Here is a 21,273-nt window from a genome sequence, read left to right on the forward strand (position 1 = left end):
CTAAATCCGCCTCTGTGCCCCCTTAAGAAAAGTTCTGGATCCGCCACTGAAAATAACATCTAATATATAATGACAATAATGATATTTCTGGTAGTATTGCTCATTTATTAGACATTTCATATATTCAAATGTTACATTTAGTGTTCTCTTGATCAGTTCATACATAATTCATAATAATAAATCATGAACATTTGAAACCCAGTTTGAACTTTCTCTTGCCATTCAAGGCATTAAAGCGTAGGAGGTTATAAATATCATATCAGATTTACCATATATTACATGCAACCAAAACTTTTATTTTTCTCAAACATATAGATATCACATCAGTATTCACATACTTACCACAATAACGTAATCTGATTAAAATACAGATCACGTGACCAAGCAATTTGACTAATGTCTAAATAAAGTTTAAAGGTCAAAAGTGCGCAAATCTTATAGATTTGTATATATAATTATTCCTTTGTGACGGTCCTATAAGTGGTTCCGAACAAATAACATATTGTTTGCCACCCATGACGTTCCAGTCAATAAACACAATTTCATCTGAAAAATAAATATTGAAAGATTGTTTAAATAAATAAATAGTTTTTCGATTCAGTTTTAAAGAAATATCTCTAAAGTCACTACATATTTAGCAGCGTACAGTCTTATGATTAAACATTCAACGGACCGAGTTTGAAAAAAATTTACTCACAACGGATCATTAACATACAAGATACAAATTCTAGAAATATACAGATATTTAATTGGTAATGGCTTGTAATCTGATAAATCATTTTATCAATCAAAACAGTTTTTCCTAGGAAAATAGGTTTTGCGATGCCTTTTTCAAAAGTTTAGTATTTTATTTTTTGCAAAAACCTCGCATGATTGAGTCAAACAGACGCTTTCGTGTATCTCTATTTTAAGTTCGAATTATAACATTTATCGCTGTTATAGTGACATGAATAAACCTATGGGGGTTAAAGTTTTAAACAAAACTGAGATAGTAAAAAAAAGTATAATCATTGTGTTCAACCAAGGACGTATGTTAGTGTATGTCCTTGATTCAACCTATTAAACTTTATGAGACTTTGGCATAAGCTTAATTCTTATGATTAAGCAAATTGAAAAAAAAAAAAAAAAAAACATTTAGAATTTGGGAAATTAAGAAAATAAAAAAAATATAAATATTGAATTGAAATAGTTTTATAACATTATTAGACCCTTCTACAGGGAAAATCACGAAATTTAACAAAATATGCAAAAAGGTTATGATTTGTTGCCATGGTAACTTGTTCGATGTCAAATTTGTTTTGTTTTTCTTAGTACCTCACACCTTAGACAAGTTTTCAGTAATTTAAGAATATGTATGATAACTTTAAAATTTGCTGTTATTTTTGGGCCAAATAAGGGCCTTATTGCCCCTAATCCTTTCGTTGTAGAAGGGTCTAATAATGTTATAAAACAACTTCAATGATTTCAATTCAATATTTATAAATTTTGTTATTTTCTTAATTTCCCAAAATTCTAAATGTTTTTTGTTTTTTTTCAATTAACAAATCTGTTGTAGAGTTGTCACTGGTTCAGACGTACATACATATAGGAATAGATGCTGGGTAACCGTTGATGTTTAGACGAGTTGTATATAGATGTATATAGAACTAGACGAAATTTGTTTTACATGCACACGTATAAAAATTGCGGTTTTCATCCAACGCAATCATAGGTTTGAACGTAGTTTTCAATTAATAGACCCGTTTATATTTTTTCGTTTGGGCTTGTATCATATTTTCCCTCCGGTTTACATGATCCTTTCGTCCTATATTGACTCTTAAAATTCAATGGTCTATCTAAAAATGAGGGTACTTAAGTTTTTATGTGGCCTTCCAAATACCGTTTCGATCCCTAACATCACTGAAGAGACATTTATTGTCGAAATCCGGATCTGGTGTACTAAAAAAATATTGACACAGTATATTTGTGGCACCAAATTTTGCTACCAAATCCCACATTAAAAAAAAAACAGACCTTAATTTACACTTTTCGTGAAGTTTCCCGCTTCAACATTTTACAGAAAAAAAATATTTTAATTTGTTGTCGGACATAATAGAAGTTAATCCACAGTGTAAAGTTCACAACCCGTATATTCTCTATAGTAACGCATATTTTAAAATCCCAAGGCTTTTCTTTTATGAATGGATATCATAATACACAAGAGTTGAAACAGGCAGATATTCAAGTGAAAAACCTGAAGAAAGACTTTGTATTTTTTGTAATCTTCAAGAAGCCGAAACTGAACTACACTTTATCTTTAATTGTCCGCTTTATTTGAATTGTCGAAATAACATTTTTGGTGAACTTTTAACTACAGAACTCTTCTTAGATCTGAATCATGAACAAAAACTGAACATTTTAATGTCTCTTCACACAAGAAAATTAGCAAAATATATCGTTCGTGCATTTCATATCCGACGTCAGGTGCTATATAATCTATGAACATTTAATTTTTGTGTATATTTATTCTAACTTTTTGAACTTTAATTTCAAATGATTTGAGAAATTGTGTATATATACATGTATAACGTGATTATGTTTAACCTTACTGATATTTTAAAAAGGTGACTTATAGGTCCAATGGGCCGGGTGTAACTTTGACTATAAACTTTGTAATTGTATTATATTTATGTTCACAAGTCACTATAATAAACAAATTACTTACTTACTTACTTACACCAGGAACATATATATTAGTAGTTAGATATACTGTTCCCAGCTTACACAAGACCAATATAATGAAAGTTTCAGACACTCACACTGAAATTAATATGTGTGAAAATATATTAACATATCAAATTTAATAAGAAAGACGTTAGTGGTCTAAAAAAATAAGGCCACACATTCTTAGATTTTTTTCTTCGTGTTTTCTAAAACAATGCTTTACTCAAGATCAATAAATCGATAATCTTTAAACACACGTTTACATACATATTAACATTAAATTATGTATCATAGTATGGTAGTAAACACAATTATTATATAAACATGAAATGAGACTATCCTAACCAGATTGTCATTTTAGGCTATCCAGTACAAATTCCTGATAGCATAATTCTTATTATACATTTTGATGCATTCTTTTACTTCCCCAGTAAAGAAATAATACCGCACCTACGGCCAAAGGTAAATCATGCTGATTATATCATATTTCCGGTCAAACCAGATTAAACCTCTCCGGCTTACGCATTGCGCAATAATCAAAACACGTGCTGCTGTTTACATTTTTTGTCATTGACCAATCAAAGAAGAGTAATGATTATTCGGAAAATGGCGGTCTTGACGGAAGCATGACAGAAGTTTTAGTGTAGTGAAAAATGACTGAGATGAAAGTAAACGGCTCACTTGGAGCCGGTGAACCGTCAGATACTTTGGACTTTAGACTCACGGAAGGTAACATGAAAAAGGTTCCATCATCATCTCGATTTCAAGTGGCTAGGGTTGATTTTGCAGAACCTGTAGACAAAGAAGCTGAATCGGATGCAGAAGACACCATTGATAGAGAGAATGGAAATAGAGGAGACCGTTATCAACGCCAGGATTCTCACAGGGATTCTATAAATGTGTATATTGATACGATAAGTCCAACTGCTACATATCAATCTGTCAATGCTAATACTAATCATAAAACTTTTGGAAAATACACAACAGAAGCTCTGCCACACGTGGATCATTACAGAAATTTACTTTCTGCTACAAATGCACTCAAAAGCAGACCAACCCTTGCAGAGCTTCATGAAGAAAAGGTATGGTACATTTTACATGTCGAATAATTATACCATGCCCTTATTATACACATATAATTTAAGTATTTATAATAGCTTTGTATCCTATTCCAAATATATACTTTCATGACTTTATTAATATTTTATAAAATGAGTGGTTCAAGGAAAGTTTAATGATTAAATAGAATTAATGTAAAGCATTGTATTTGAAAAGAAAACTTTTTTTTTCATCATTTCATTTGATTATTTACAAAATAAAATATTAATTTATAAATGTTTCAAGATTTTTATAACTATTATGATGTTACAGGTACTTGCAATTGTAATTTCATACATTGTATGTATCATTTGTCAACAAAGTTCATGGAATTATCTGACGAAACTAAACTAACATTTTAAAGTGCCTGTACTATTTGATTGAATAAATGAGAGTAAGAAAATTCTAAATATGAGAAAGTAAAAAAGTTATCAGCATCTGGCATCATATTGAGATTTTGCATATTAAAAAAGATAAACATGATAAAGCAGTGGTGATATATTATATTTATCCATGATGATCCACCTGAGGTTGAAAAAGGGTCTGGTGTAATAACTTTCAATAATTTCATGATTCCTGTATAAAGGTTTATATTTCTTTATTATATTATTCCTGTCAATCTTACTAAAAAAGTGTTTTGTTGAAGATGACATGTTTGATACAAGTTAACCTACAATTTGATGGATATGTGTTTATTTATGTATACAGTGTACGTAGTCTACATGTTCATTAAATTATTTTACTTTAGCGCCTTTAGCCATCATACATGTAGGCTGACACCACATTAATTACTTACCAATCAATCATTGTACTTTAAATGTATGAATTGCATTTGCATACATGTACATTTGTACATGTACAATGTACCTGTATATAAATTGTTTAAAAAGTGATAATTAGCATGCATTCATTTGTTTATTATGTTTGTTTTTTAGAGTTTCAGATCAACTTTTCAGGTTTGTTTTGTTTGTTTTATAGGGTTTTAATAGATCAGCATTTCAGGTTTGTTTAATTTCTTTAGCTCACTTGGCCTTTCAACAGATCATTGGTGAGCCTCTTATAACACTTATCAACCTTTTGTTCTTTCTGTTGTACACTACTTTCAGGGACATTCAGACTTTTGTTTCATACATGTATCTTTGTTTGACTGCAAGTTTATTTTCCCAGAAAATTAGATGGCACTAGTATGATAGCATTATAAAATAAAAAATGTTTCAGTATTAGACTTGAAAGCTAAAGTTAATTGCATTGAAGTCAGAAGTCCTATTGACACTACCTTTTAAATCATTTCAATGAATTAGCCATTAAATAGAAAATTTTAAAGAATTGTTAGGGAAACCAAATCAGCCATAAAAGGAAATAATACACTGCTTAATGCTATTTCTGTAATTTGTTTATTTGTTATATATTGCTACATGTACAGTATATTGAATAATGGTGATAGAAAAGATGTACAAAAACATGTACTACAAAAAATGTATATGTACAGGAAGTTAGAGGTAGTGGTTAAAAAGAAATACATATATTTACATTTACATACAGAATTAAATTTTTCTCTGAAAAAAATAAATTAGTTCTTTAAAACCATATATATATACATATGAAAAATAAAATCACATTTAATGAAGGTACATACATGTATAAAAAGTAAAACCACAAAAATACTGAACTCCAAGGAAAATTCAAAACAGAAAAGTTCTAACACATCCAACGAATGGATAATAACTGTCATATTCCTGACTTGTTACAGGCATTCTCTAATGTAGAAAATTTTCCAGATTGGATCTCTAAAAAACAAAGAAAAGAATATACAGCAACATTCTTTTTAGTTGGTATCAGTTGATGAATTTTGAAATTTTTATTCTCTGAATGTTTCTATTTAAGCTTACTTTATCTATCAGTGTTATGATTTGTCCATTGGTATTGCTGTCCACGATGGCTACATATATTTTCCTCTTTCTATGGCTCACACAAATTCAGTCTAATAATACATGTGTAATGCAAATGTGATGAAAATGTAAAGCATGGATCAGAAATTCTGAAGTTCATCTACTGCCTTCATTCTTTACCATATGTATAACGCATGAACATAGATGTAAGACAGCTCTTATGATATCTACATGTATGAACAACAGTGGTCGACTGAACTACATGTACATTTGTACATGTACAAAAATAAGTGGAAAATTTAAGTGCCATGTTAATTTCCATGGTGCTATTTGAAAATTCTGGGGAGAACACTTTTAGATTACATGTACAACATGTATCTATATATATGTTTGTGTTTATCTCATGAGTAAAGTTAATTCATGTTTGACTAGGGGGACACATTCAGAACGAAGCTAAAGTATATTACCTTCCAGGTATAGGGGGAGGGTTGAGATCTCATAAACATGTTTAACCCCGCCACAATTTTGCGCCTGTCCCAAGTCGGGAGCCTCTGGCCATTGTTAGTCTTGTATGATTTTTAATTTTAGTTTCTTGTGTATAATTCAGAGTTTAGTATGACGTCCATTATCACTGTACTAGTATACATATTTTTGGGATACGATTGCTTTCAAGCAATTTGTAGACTTATACCGGTGGCTCATAGCATTGCCCTCACGTCAATCGTTTTATTCTAAACATTAAGGAACATCTCAGATTCTTATGATTGTCTTGCTTTAAAAAGTAAAAACAAACAAAGGGATTGAACTTACACAACTTTACTATTATGTTCTTTTCATAATCTTCATCAAGGCCGTAACTAGGCCTATTATTTTAGTGAGGCAAAATAATTGAGCCGAGCGAAGCGATGCGATTTTTTTTGGAGGGTATGAAATGAATGGTGCAAAATCCTGCATTCTAGGCATTTTCAGAGAGTTTGATAATGTTTTGAATTTGGACACTTTTTATATAAAATGTTTCATATTTAAAGACTTTTACTAACACCAAATTTTTAACAACTTTATTTAAATTTATATGTAAGATAATCATCCACATATCAATTTGAGTCTGTCACCAGAACATAGAACAAACATCAATTCAGTAGAGTTTGCCAAATTTGTCTATGGCCGGTTCAGTCCAATCGTTTCAGAATATTTGGTCTGCTGACATCCTTATCGTGATGAACATGGAGCATGGCAAGGCTGCACAATCTCATGCCACTCATGCATGCTCTTTTTCAAGTTTTCAGTCGTTTCTGTGCAGTCTGTGTTTCTAGAGGTAGCACATTATCATCAACGCAATGATCAACGTTTTCTTCCGATTCCTTCTCCATCAGCAATTCGGTAGTAACAGTTTTTTTTTTTTGCAAAAGGGAATTAAGCTTTCCTATAAGCACCATCATTTAGTTTTAGAATCAATAAATTTAGGGGTTAGGGGCTTGGGTGTCCGATTTCGAGACCCGAATATAAAGACACGAAATTCTGTAGTCCCGAATAAGTAAAGACAAAATCCTGTTTTAAAGGTCCTACCATTCCTCAATAATGTCAAATTGGAATATGGGATGTTTTTTTTTCAATTTTTAAGGTTAAAGAAACATGGATAAAGTCTAATCCAATCCATGCATGTTTCATATTATTTATATTTTATGTATCTATATAGAGAAAGATTAAAGTTGGTGAAACGTAGAAATGAATACGCAGACAGGACTACCCCCTTGCGATGCCCAGTACTTGATATGTCAGTCTATCGTATCGTTTTTGGATTAGTTCTAATGAAGTTATATTCAATACTCAGACTCTGTTTACATAAAAAATAGTTTACTAGAATAATTCCTTCTTTACCTTCAGTATCGCTTTTCCTTTCTCTGCAAAAGCCTGTTTTAACCAGAGATCCATGATGATTATCGTTACTAGGTAAATACGGTTATCGAGAAACATCATCCGTTGAGATGCTGAGTTATATCCAGGAAGAATAATTTAAAAGGAATGATGACAAGTTATAGAAATCAAGGTTGAGACAGAACAACACATGACTATTATATTATTTTATGTATAAAAAATTCAGTGTCATAATTTTAGTGAGGCAATTGCCTCACTTGCCTCAATGGTAGTTACGGCCTTGTTCATGTTAGATATTTCTCTTGACTTATATGCGTGTTTTTAACAACACGGAAAAACAGAATTAAGCAGTATTTATATTTAGTGTTTTTATAAATTTAGAAACACGTCAGAGGGAATTCCCCAGTTTTGATAAAAATGCGAGAGTTCTCTGAATTCCGATCAATCTATTCCTGTCATATAAGAACTGAAGTGGAGATTATCTTATTTGTTACCGTTATGAAACTGATATTTGAGATTGTACTTCCATAAATAAAAAGAGAACCATCTAGGTCGTTTAATAAACATTTTTAATATATACTTTCTTGTTCGAAGTGAAATACCTTTTCTTACTCGGAGTCTCAGTGACTGCTGTGGAAAGTAAACTTGGAATTGATAGTACAAAAATAAAACACAATAGCCTAAGTACATTGTTCATACACTTTTTCCGGGATTAAATATTTTGTAACTATTCAGATTACATTAATTACATGTTACATGAGCAGCAGCAGTTGACTTTTTAAAATAGTTTTGAAAATAATATGATCCAGCTACATGTATACAGGTGTCAATGAAACAATGGCAATCGTATCCCTCAGAGCAATCTGCTCTTTAATTTTAAGGGGCCAGCTGAAGGACGCCTAAGGGTGCGGGAGTTTCTCGCTACATTGAAGACCCATTGGTGGCCTTAGGTTGTTGTCTGCTCTATGGTTGGGTTGTTGTCGCTTTGACACATTCCCTATTTCCTTTCTCAATTTTACCTTCCAGGGTTGTCCAGAGAATTTTATTGGACAAACAGGCCAAACCATTAGAAAGCAAACGACAGTACAGAGCAGGCAAATTAAGTTCAAAGTACAAAACAAATCCCTTCACTTCTAGAACATACTGATTCACAGGAACAAATCATCCAATTTGTTTTTGCTTTCCCATTTTATCTGAGTCCTGACAAAACAACCAAATACATAAGAATAAAAAATCATTCATTGGTAATAGACATAACCTCTGTTCATGTTGTAAGCAACTGTTTATACCTTTATCTGTGAAACAACAAAATTAGTAGGAGACTTTGGTAAATGCTTCTAAACGTATTAATTTGATGTTTAAATCCACCAAATGTTAAAACAAGTATTTTATGCATTTTCTGTCTTTAATTTTTCCTTTCTAGTACGCAGGGTGGCAAATGTATTACCGTTTACGTATGAAATTTTCGTTATTTATATTTATATTTATAAATATACATTTGTACATGTAGTATTACAGTTGTGAAAGCTCATGGATAGGTAACAAAATTCTTGCTAAAAGATTATGTTAAAATGTAATGGAAAATGGTAATTTTTGAAATCTCAAGAAGAGATTTTATAGGAATTTATAGGGTTAAATATACTTACCACTTAATCTTTTAGTTATTTGACCCCATGTAAAGAAGAAACTTGATACATGCAGGATATTGACAACCTTGAGTCACATCTAAGAAAAAAGTGTAAATAGCTAAAATAAGTCAAAAGATTTACTACTAATCCTATAATCTTAATCTCAAGGGGTAACATATGTAATGTTAGTAATTAACTTATCAGAATCTTTTACTGTGTTTCATTATTAAAACCATTCAGAAGAATTCCATATGGAAATTAAATTAATTAGGTAGGAATTTCTTGCTGTGTCAGTGTTTAAATGAGGATGTTTTGAATATTCTAATTTATATTAAGATGCCCTCCCTTGAAGACTATTCCATTGATAACTGCTGGGTTCCCTCCATAAGATACTGTATTCTGTATCAAGATGCCCCCCCTTGAAGACTATGCCATTGATTACTGCTGGGTTCCCTCCATAAGATACTGTATTTTATATCAAGATGTCCCCCCTTGAAGACTATGCCATTGATAACTACTGGTCTCCCTCCATAAGAGTGCTATTTATTGTAGTGTTTACTCTGATAGATAAAAAAAAATGCAAATCTAATACACTGCTTTTTGGTCAATAGGCATAGCATCATTTACATGTTATTCAGACTTTCTACCAGATAGATAACACTAGAGGTAGCTGTTGCAATAGTGTAATAGAATTTATTTTCAAATTTTTATTTATAGTACACACATGTAGGTATATATTGATGGGGTTAATACAATGCAGAAATAGCCTTGTAGTAAAGTACAAGTAAATAGATATGGTTATTGTTATTAAAATTGAGATTTATATGCAAATAATTTGATTTTGGATGTAATAGGTCTTTTGGTTGGCTGACGTTATTTTGTTATCAGCCCATAGACATAATTTAGTCATGTGACCCTGACGTCATCAACATTTTTTTCATGGTTTTCTACGGTTTAAAATGGAATTTAGAATTAAATTTTAAGAAATGACTGTAATATTATTTCTGTCTATTCGAAATAACGTAAAAAATGGTAAATAACTCACTATGCGTGTTGTTCAGTGTGCACCAAATTTTTTATGTTATTTTTTCAAAGACAGAGAACATATTACAGTCATTCCTTAAATACTTTTGTTCAAAACATTATATTCACCACATATCAGCACAGAATTTGACAGTGCAATACACTGGTTAGTCCTTTGATCTAATTGACAATCATACTGTTACAAACAACATTTTAACAATGAAAATATTCTTGTTTAAGAATAAAATTTCCTGTTGTGTTCATTATATAATGAATTAATTTTTGATTTTTTTTACATGTAAAGCATTCTGACTGACTACACGAAACACCTTACAACTACTTCTAATTATATTACAGTATGTACAGTCATCAATTAAAACACTATGACTCAAGAACTAAGAAATGCTCATGGTAATGAATTGAGGGGGAAAACACTGATTTAATGATAACTTCTGTTGTAAATGTTAAGGTTGTAGAACTTTTTATAAGTGGCTAAGAATGCACGGTCTTTGATCATGGTGATGATGAATGACTTCTAATTAAAGATAGTACCAGTTAACAACTACTACATGCTCTAAATACAACACAGTTCTTAGCTACCTCAAAAATGTAAATTGATTATAAGTTAAGTTCAGTTTTATATAGTTCCAATTACTAAAGTATATATATATATATAGTACATGTGTACTGTTGCCAGAATACACAGTTAAACTCAACACAGTTCTTTATCATGTTTACATATATAAATTTTACTACCCGTAGTAAGAGACAGTCATGACAGTTATAACATTTACATGACTTCTAAGTTCTTGCTTTAAATACCGAAGACATCAAAAACTTTGTTAGAATTTGGACTGAATCTTCTGAAAACACTTGTTATTCATTTGCTTGATCTGTTCGAGCTTTTAATTTTGCAATTTGAATAGGGACATTCTGTTTTGAATTTTCCTCAGAGATTGATATATTTGTTATTTTACTTTTTGATAGAATCATCGTCAACCTCGACCCTTGTTTCAGCAGAATTATCTAACTTGGATGAAATGAATTTTAAATTTGAATGAACTTTAAAAAAATCACAGAAGTATTTGATTTTGATGAAACCCCCTATCCCTATGTTAATCTTTTTGCATACCCGTACATGCAGAACTATTTTGTTAGAGCGACACACAAGATGAAAGATGTGTGATTCAGGCATGCTCATATATGATAAGAAGTGTCAAGCTAACAATTTTAAAATGCATTGCAGCTTTTAGGAGCAAAAGGAGAGAGTATTGTGCTCAGTCAGAATAATGCATGTGAATGGGGTGACTGGTTTTTAAAAGGAATATTTCGATACATTGAGAGCTACATGTATAGCAATATAACTGACTTACTCAGGATGTTGTTTTAGTACATAGACATATTCACTTCTCTCATTATTTTGATCCTAAATATGGATAGATTACCATACAAATAAAAACATCTTTGAATTCTATCAAATATCTTTTATAGTCTTTTTTGGGATACATACACATATAATTTTATTCAATTTGTCATTTACCTATCTGCAAAGTAGTTTGGTCAAGATGTTTTTTCATTCAAATCCAGATTTTGCTCAAATATGGTTAGGCCAACTAAAATTAATTAGTAGATTTTCATCCAAATTTTTGAAAAAAATGGGGCGGGTGGGAGGATTTTATTTTTTAAATTTTATTTCATATGAAACCTTCTTGTCACGTGTTATTCCTATATGCAAGTGTAATAATAAGCTTATATCATGTAAATACATGCATAAGGTATTGTGTATGATTTTTCAAATGCTTAGTATAAAAAAAGAAGATGTGGTAGGATTGCCAATGAGATGTCCACAAGAGACCAAAATGACATGGACATTAACAACTATAGGTCACTGTACTGCCTTCAACAATGAGCAAAAGCCCATACCGCATAGTCAGCTTTAAAAGGCCCCGATATGACAATGTAAAACAAATCAAAAGAGAAAACTAACGGCCTTATTTATGATCCCGATAACAAAAAGACACTAGGAACAGATCTGTGAGTACTCGCAGTTATCTGACAGCTAGTTCAAAGCCACTAACAACTAATAAAAAAAATCATGCATCTAAGACTAAACTATCAATCCGTACACATCCAACATTAAAATACATTAAATACATGTCTCTGATTGGCCACCACTGTTCTACATGTAATTGCCGCTTTAGAAACCTATTTTATAGTAAACAGCAGAAACATGGAGAAATGCTCTCTTCAGTTGGACTACCTACACCAACTTTATTTTGCTTTCTAAGCAATCGTTTGTTGTCCTAATAAAATAAAGCAAATGCATTGGTATGCAACACAAGTATTATAAATACACTCAAACAGTGTTGAAAAAATAAGATTGGTCCTTTTAAATATGCAAGATGCGAATATAATTACAATGTAGAACATAAAGTTGTTTAATGACTATTGTGGGTATTGGGACAGAGGATGTTTGCTGTTTGTCTACAAAAAATCGAAAGGCATGACTAAATCTAAATCTAAAGGCTTGCTATAAATTAATAAATTAAAAATGTGTATGTTTGTCAACTTTCTGAACTCAATATACGGACACCAATCTAACAAGTTCATGTTTGTGTCAATTCCTTTATTCCAGTCATGATTTTTGTACCAATGTATTCCACGATTCTTACGCTTTTTGGTTTCATTCACAGTCCAAATTTCTTGACACAAAGTTATTGTATAAATAAAATAATCCAAGGACAAGGGGTTCTAATCACAAACATTTGTGACATACGGCGATTTGCGTTCTTGGACACAGCGTATTACTCGTAACCCAAATATTTCATGCCTTTCTCGTAATCAATCTCTATTCTCGGTAAATGATGTCATCATAGATCAGCAGAATATATCGACTTAATAATTTAGTAAGACTACTCTAAGAAATACGAAAACCGAAATTTGAAACAGGAAGTTTTGATTGAAACGAAATTAATGAAGGTTACCGGTAACGGAAACGAACAAAATCCGGAAATCGTAATTTTTTCAAAAATAAAAAAAATCGGGGCGGGAAGATTTCAGAAGGGCGGGCGGGGATGAAAATCTATCAATTAATTTTAATTGGCCTTAGGTTAAAACAATATAAACAATAAACAAGCACAGATCACTTCAGGTTTGTTTTGGTGTGTGTTAGCAATTTTTTTAATTTTTGTTATGAACATTGTTCTGTAGATATTTTTTATTTTTATCTTTATCACAAAATCTACATTGTTAAACAAAAGTTGTTGTTTCTTTGAATATATTAAAAAAATACTTGTTTCTTATATGTAATAACTTGAATATATTTAGTAAAATATGATAAATCTATGAGGTAGTCTATCATATTTGGTTTGAATATTTTAAGATATTTACAAGTTAAAGGAAGTTTGATGGTCTGCCATACAATTGATCTTACTAGTACTTGTGGTTTGCCAATAGACCTTTTGTCTTTTATAATAAAAATAGATGACCCACCGCATGATTATTCACATTGTGTTTGTTGTGGTGAAGTTATAATGTACTGTGTATGTGTGTTTATGGGACAAATTGCATTTTAATGTTGTAGGTCAAGGAAAAGTCACATGTTTAATTTGTGGCATGGTAATTAGTCAGCATTTGGAAAACACGCCCAAATGATCATGTTAAATATGTATGCCCAAACAAACATGTTATTTTAAATTCTTACTCTTTTATCTATTTAGGGTCAATTAGGACAATTTAGAATTATTTCAGAATTTGCTTTGGAGACAACAAATCTAAACCATGTGCGAAGAATAAATAATTTTATTAATTTGAAGAAAAATTTGCTTTATAAAACTATGTCTGGTTTGAAGCTGGTTTAGAATTCGGATCCTACTTTATATTTTCTCAATTAGTGACAGTTGATCCATACAAATTTACCTTCTTAAATACCATGGCACAAAATGTTTCCTTCTTATGGTCTTATATTGCTATCACATCGTTGTTGGTGTCGTCCGAAGATATTTATTTCCAGACAATAAATTTGGTTTAAGTGTATGGTTCCCGGGTACATTTGTATTAAAATCATTTTACATTAATTCCTGAATTTATAGCGGAGTTGCAAGAAATTTGAATTCATCTCATAATAATCATGATAATAGGATAAATGATGTCTGGACTGTTTTGTCCTCTGACATAAAAAATTTAGTTTCAACACCAAATCTTTTAAGCCATAATTAATGTCCCTAAGAAATTAGGAAGACTGCTATGGATGTAAGGGTCGCTATTAAGGTCAAGGTCACATCAACTGTTGATGGACTGAACTGTATCCTTTGACAAAATATTAGGTTGAATAACCTAATGAGATAATGAAGACACTGGGTCAAAGGTCAGTTGGTGGAACCAATCAAAAGCACTCCTATTCCATGATATATTTTGTTTTCAGTATTTCCATTCATTATCCTATTAAGTTCATAATTTAGCAAAGTGAAGAGACATTTAAAATTTGTTTTTGTATGTTCCAAATTTCAAGTACAAATGTATCAAGGAAAATTGCAATCACATTGTTTTAACAAATTCTGCTTTTCCAGCCTTAAGAAAATTTATATAAATGTTTAAAGTTGTTGTTTTAAATAAACTTTACATCATGACTCCAAAATTAGTCAACCAGACATCCACTATCAATAATGAACTATAGATATAAACATCATTTCTTTGTAGGCAGTATGCTGAACCAATAAATTTGTTTATATTTGAAATTATTATCAAGGTAAATAGGTAAGGATCAGAAATGAGCAGAAATACAGATAACATTTCCTAAGTTTTGTACGTCTATGTTTTAGGACGAATCAGACTCTAAAGGAAAACCAAGTGAGCCATTATTAAGTAACGCTGTAACAATAGAAGACGGAAAGCCTTCCGGTCCTACAGCTGTTAAATTTGGTTGGATCAAAGGTGTTCTGGTAGGTTGTTATATCTGGATGTATTAGAGCCTATATTTAGCTATGTTTTACTGTATTAAGATTAAGAACAGTGCTGGGATATGGTTCAGTCTTCATGCTTTAGTCAAGGCCCTGGCTTGTAAAATTGCTTTCAGGCCTGTAAAAATCATCTTGACAAGCCAACAGAATCTTTCTAAAAGACTTCCAAAAAATGAGCCCCTGATGCCTGTCGATATAAAAGTTTATCTTAAAGACATCTTGGGTTTCATCATTAATTTTTCATCATGAAACCTTTTTAATCCTGTGAACTACATGTTACTGAAATTTAGTCTCATTTAAGACAAAGAAACCGTATGGGTTACAACTTGTATACCTTCTTCTCTTTTTGACCATTCTTGCAAACGTATCTTGGAAGTATACAAAAACAATCTGACATAATCTAATCATCTAGTTTGTTATACATGTACATTGTATCTGATAACGGTTATTAAAAGAAATATACATTAACCTCTAAGAAGCTCTCGGTGGATTTGACTTTCAAAGTTAACATTAATATGTATTTACGTCACAGGATTAGCTATGATACGTTTGTAAGGGTAACCAAAAGAATGATGTTCAACATCCCGTTAAATGAACACATACGTCTTGTGCTTATGGGTCATAAAAATATACTGCAAAAAAAATCATTTTATACCAACTAATCATGCTTTTTCTGACAGGTTGTTATTGAACATCGATCTATATGATACTTTGTAGAACATCCACTCGCTGTTAAAAATCAAATAAGTCATAGTATTATGTAATCTGTTAAGGAATTAGTTCAGATAAAGTGCAGCTATTTTCAATATATTCTATTGTGTTGATTTAAAGATATATTTAAGTCCCAGCGGAAATGAAATTTTAATGTTATATATGTTATGTGTTGATGATACATCAAATGATATAACTTTAGGAAGAATTTTTCCATCAGGTTTCAGGTAAATTAGACTCATGTGATTTGTGAGTAATGAGGTGAAAAGTACACCTGCTATTTATGTCAACACTATTATCAATAATAACAAAGTACCTACTCCAGTGATTTTGCTAGCGCTCGTCACTTTCGTATTTTACGAAAGGGTTTTCTCATTGACGAAAGTATTTCAAATCAATTTCGTCACTTTAATTTTGAAAGTGTAAAAAAAAATTCGCAATAAAAACTACAAATCTACCTGTCTTCATGTTTTTGACAAGTTTATGACCTCCAGGTAATTAACATTTTTAACAGGTGTTACAAGTTGTGATTACAACTAATCCGCTTATCGCCATCTGATGGGTCACTAATCCGTTAATTATTATTAAACCCCATAATTGAATGACCATCATAATTATTTCCCCAGGAAAATCAGTCAGTCGTCAAGTCATTTCAACAACCAGGAGTTTAGTTTCGTCAATTAATCAAAAATGTAACAACCCGGTCAGTTCGCATTTGAATTTCAATATTTTTCCAATGATCTGAAGTTCATTTGTCGTAGATTCGTCATTTGAAGGCATTTTCGTCATATTTGATTTAAATTTTCATCAAAAAACTTTCGACAATTTCCATTTAAAATAAAGAACTTTAATGTGTTTATTCAAAACTTTCACGAGTTAAACAGGTGCTTCCTGTATTGTGTTCTACGCATGCGTGAAAGTATTCCTTTGACTATTTATAGACTTTAAAAAAACGTAAAATACGAAATCATTTAATTTAGAATCAATTAAACGAGAGAGACAAATATCTCTTACTAAAGGAATTTAAACAAAAAAATGATAATTTCCTGATGAATCCGGACTCGTTTTGAATTTATTATCCACGTGTCACTTCCCGTTTTCGTTTCATTTTAAAACCGAAAGAAGTAAACGTGATCTATTGTTGATTTGTTTACAACCTACTTTCAGTCATTATTATAGTTCCAAAAAGGATTTTACACATTTCCAACTTGAAAGAAATGATTTCCAAATATCGATTTAGACCTTTTATATGGATAATGATTATGCAGTGAAATAATCATTGCAAGTTAATTTCTGCTGTGATTCCTTGTTTAAAAAAAATAGAATCCAACTTTTGTTGATCAGGAATGACCCCTGGAACAAACTGAAGAGAAATTGTGAACTAAATTTCTGGATTCCATGTCAGAATCTTTCATAATAATGGCCAATACAGTCAAATCATACAATAACTTATACCCCATTCAGTACAATAAAAGTTTATCAATATTCATCATCCTCATCTTTTTGAGCCTACATGTTAATTTTTTTTCTATTGTAGGTACGATGTCTTCTAAACATTTGGGGAGTGATGTTATTTTTAAGATTGTCATGGGTCGTAGGTCAAGCAGGCACTGGACTGACCTCTGTTATTATTTTACTTTCTGTGGTTGTGACTTTAATAACATCCGTCTCAATGTCAGCTATTTGTACAAATGGAGAAGTAAAGGGAGGTAAGTATTTCTCTTTAGAATAGGAACATGCATGTATCAATTGATAGATATATGAAAAATAACACCATATATATATATATACTTTACTAGCGGCAGACATGTGTTGAATCAGATTTTATATGGAGTTCTTGGAAGTTTTTTCCCCTGGTGGTTAATGAAGAAAATATGCTGCTTCTCACTTTTATTTCTATTGTAAAATAAAAAAGTTGTGTCTGTCATTTGTAAAATTGTGGTGGTCAGCATCTTCAAACTCCATCAACTTTAAAATACCAGATAGAAAACAAAATTTCAAAAATACCAAACTCTAACATGTCTAAGGACAATTCAAAACGGAAAGTCCCTTATCAAGACGATATACCAAACTCCAAGTAAAATTCAAAACTGAAAGTCCCTTATCAAGACGATATACCAAACTCCAAGTAAAATTCAAAACGGAAAGTCCCTTATCAAGACGATGTACCAAACTCCAAGTAAAATTCAAAACGGAAAGTCCCTTATCAAGACGATATACCAAACTCCAAGTAAAATTCAAAACGGAAAGTCCCTTATCAAGACGATGTACCAAACTCCAAGTAAAATTCAAAACGGAAAGTCCCTTATCAAGACGATGTACCAAACTCCAAGTAAAATTCAAAACGGAAAGTCCCTTATCAAGACGATGTACCAAACTCCAAGTAAAATTCAAAACGGAAAGTCCCTTATCAAGACGATGTACCAAACTCCAAGTAAAATTCAAAACTGAAAGTCCCTTATCAAGAAGATATACCAAACTCCAAGTAAAATTCAAAACGAAAAGTCCTTTATCAAAAGATATACCATACTCCAAGTAAAATTCAAAAAGGAAAGTCCCTTATCAAGACGACATACCAAACTTCAAGTAAAATTCAAAACTGAAAGTCCCTTATCAAGAAGATATACCAAACTCCAAGTAAAATTCAAAACGAAAAGTCCTTTATCAAAAGATATACCATACTCCAAGTAAAATTCAAAAAGGAAAGTCCCTTATCAAGACGATATACCAAACTTCAAGTAAAATTCAAAACAGAAAGTCCCTTATCAAGAAGATATACCAAACTTCAAGTAAAATTCAAAACGGAAAGTCCCTTATCAAGAAGATATACCAAACTTCAAGTAAAATTCAAAACGGAAAGTCCCTTATCAAGACGATGTACCAAACTTCAAGTAAAATTCAAAACGGAAAGTCCCTTATCAAGAAGATATACCAAACTCCAAGTAAAATTCAAAACGAAAAGTCCTTTATCAAAAGATATACCAAACTCCAAGTAAAATTCAAAACGGAAAGTCCCTTATCAAGAAGATATACCAAACTTCAGTAAAATTCAAAACGGAAAGTCCCTTATCAAGACGATATACCAAACTCCAAGTAAAATTCAAAACGGAAAGTCCCTTATCAAGAAGATATACCAAACTCCAAGTAAAATTCAAAACGGAAAGTCCCTTATCAAGAAGATATACCAAACTCCAAGTAAAATTCAAAACGGAAAGTCCCTTATCAAGACGATGTACCAAACTTTAAGTAAAATTCAAAACAGAAAGTCCCTTATCAAAAGATATACCAAACTCCAAGTAAAATTCAAAACGGAAAGTCCCTTATCAAGAAGATATACCAAACTTCAGTAAAATTCAAAACGGAAAGTCCCTTATCAAGAAGATATACCAAACTTCAGTAAAATTCAAAACAGAAAGTCCCTTATCAAGACGATATACCAAACTCCAAGTAAAATTCAAAACGGAAAGTCCCTTATCAAGACGATATACCAAACTCCAAGTAAAATTCAAAACAGAAAGTCCCTTATCAAGAAGATATACCAAACTTTAAGTAAAATTCAAAACGGAAAGTCCCTTATCAAGAAGATATACCAAACTTCAAGTAAAATTCAAAACGGAAAGTCCCTTATCAAGAAGATATACCAAACTCCAAGTAAAATTCAAAACGGAAAGTCCCTTATCAAGAAGATATACCAAACTTTAGGTAAAATTCAAAACAGAAAGTCCCTTATCAAGAAAATATACCAAACTTCAAGTAAAATTCAAAACGGAAAGTCCCTTATCAAGAAGATATACCAAACTTTAAGTAAAATTCAAAACGGAAAGTCCCTTATCAAGAAGATATACCAAACTTCATTAAAATTCAAAACAGAAAGTCCCTTATCAAGAAGATATACCAAACTCCAAGTAAAATTCAAAACGAAAAGTCCCTTATCAAGAAGATATACCAAACTTTAAGTAAAATTCAAAACGGAAAGTCCCTTATCAAGAAGATATACCAAACTTCATTAAAATTCAAAACAGAAAGTCCCTTATCAAGAAGATATACCAAACTCCAAGTAAAATTCAAAACGGAAAGTCCCTTATCAAGAAGATATACCAAACTTTAAGTAAAATTCAAAACAGAAAGTCCCTTATCAAGAAGATATACCAAACTTCAAGTAAAATTCAAAACGGAAAGTCCCTTATCAAGAAGATATACCATACTCCAAGTAAAATTCAAAACGAAAAGTCCCTTATCAAGAAGATATACCAAACTTTAAGTAAAATTCAAAACAGAAAGTCCCTTATCAAGAAGATATACCAAACTTCAAGTAAAATTCAAAACAGAAAGTCCCTTATCAAGAAGATATACCAAACTCCAAGTAAAATTCAAAACGGAAAGTCCCTTATCAAGAAGATATACCAAACTTCAAGTAAAATTCAAAACGGAAAGTCCCTTATCAAGAAGATATACCAAACTCCAAGTAAAATTCAAAACGGAAAGTCCCTTATCAAGAAGATATACCAAACTTTAAGTAAAATTCAAAACGGAAAGTCCCTTATCAAGAAGATGTACCAAACTTCATTAAAATTCAAAACAGAAAGTCCCTTATCAAGAAGATATACCAAACTTTAAGTAAAATTCAAAACGGAAAGTCCCTTATCAAGAAGATATACCAAACTCCAAGTAAAATTCAAAACGGAAAGTCCCTTATCAAGAAGATATACCAAACTTTAAGTAAAATTCAAAACAGAAAGTCCCTTATCAAGAAGATATACCAAACTTTAAGTAAAATTCAAAAAGGAAAGTCCCTTATCAAGACAATATACCAAACTTTAAGTAAAATTCAAAACTGAAAGTCCCTTATCAAGAAGATATACCAAACTCCAAGTAAAATTGAAAACGGAAAGTCCCTTATCAAGAAGATATACCAAACTTTAAGTAAAATTCAAAACAGAAAGTCCCTTATCAAGAAGATATACCAAACTTGAAGTAAAATTCAAAACGGAAAGTCCCTTATCAAGAAGATATACCAAACTTTAAGTAAAATTCAAAACGGAAAGTCCCTTATCAAGAAGATATACCAAACTTCATTAAAATTCAAAACGGAAAGTCCCTTATCAAGAAGATATACCAAACTCCAAGTAAAATTCAAAACGGAAAGTCCCTTATCAAGACGATATACCAAACTTTAAGTAAAATTCAAAACTGAAAGTCCCTTATCAAGAAGATATACCAAACTTTAAGTAAAATTCAAAACAGAAAGTCCCTTATCAAGAAGATATACCAAACTCCAAGTAAAATTCAAAACGGAAAGTCCCTTATCAAGAAGATATACCAAACTTTAAGTAAAATTCAAAACAGAAAGTCCCTTATCAAGAAGATATACCAAACTTCAAGTAAAAT

At 31.2% G+C, this 21,273-nt stretch overlaps 1 protein-coding gene across 3 annotated transcripts in view; it reads left to right on the forward strand.

Moving 5' to 3' along the window:
• Positions 1-3,292: 3,292 nt before the first annotated feature.
• The window catches only part of LOC143073549 (solute carrier family 12 member 2-like), a 56,209-nt gene continuing 38,228 nt past the window's right edge, over positions 3,293-21,273 (forward strand). The window contains exons 1-4 of one of the 3 annotated variants that reach the window (XM_076249183.1): positions 3,293-3,785; positions 4,737-4,757; positions 15,037-15,156; positions 17,423-17,594. In XM_076249183.1, the coding sequence (XP_076105298.1) occupies positions 3,357-3,785; positions 4,737-4,757; positions 15,037-15,156; positions 17,423-17,594 (742 nt within the window). In that variant the 5' untranslated portion in view covers positions 3,293-3,356. Of the gene's footprint in view, positions 3,786-4,736; positions 4,758-4,779; positions 4,804-15,036; positions 15,157-17,422; positions 17,595-21,273 lie in introns of all 3 variants that reach the window. The other 2 variants (XM_076249182.1, XM_076249185.1) reach the window with 2 other exon arrangements.

The sequence above is a fragment of the Mytilus galloprovincialis genome, chromosome 4 (assembly GCF_965363235.1).
Source record: "Mytilus galloprovincialis chromosome 4, xbMytGall1.hap1.1, whole genome shotgun sequence".
Taxonomy (NCBI): domain Eukaryota; kingdom Metazoa; phylum Mollusca; class Bivalvia; order Mytilida; family Mytilidae; genus Mytilus; species Mytilus galloprovincialis.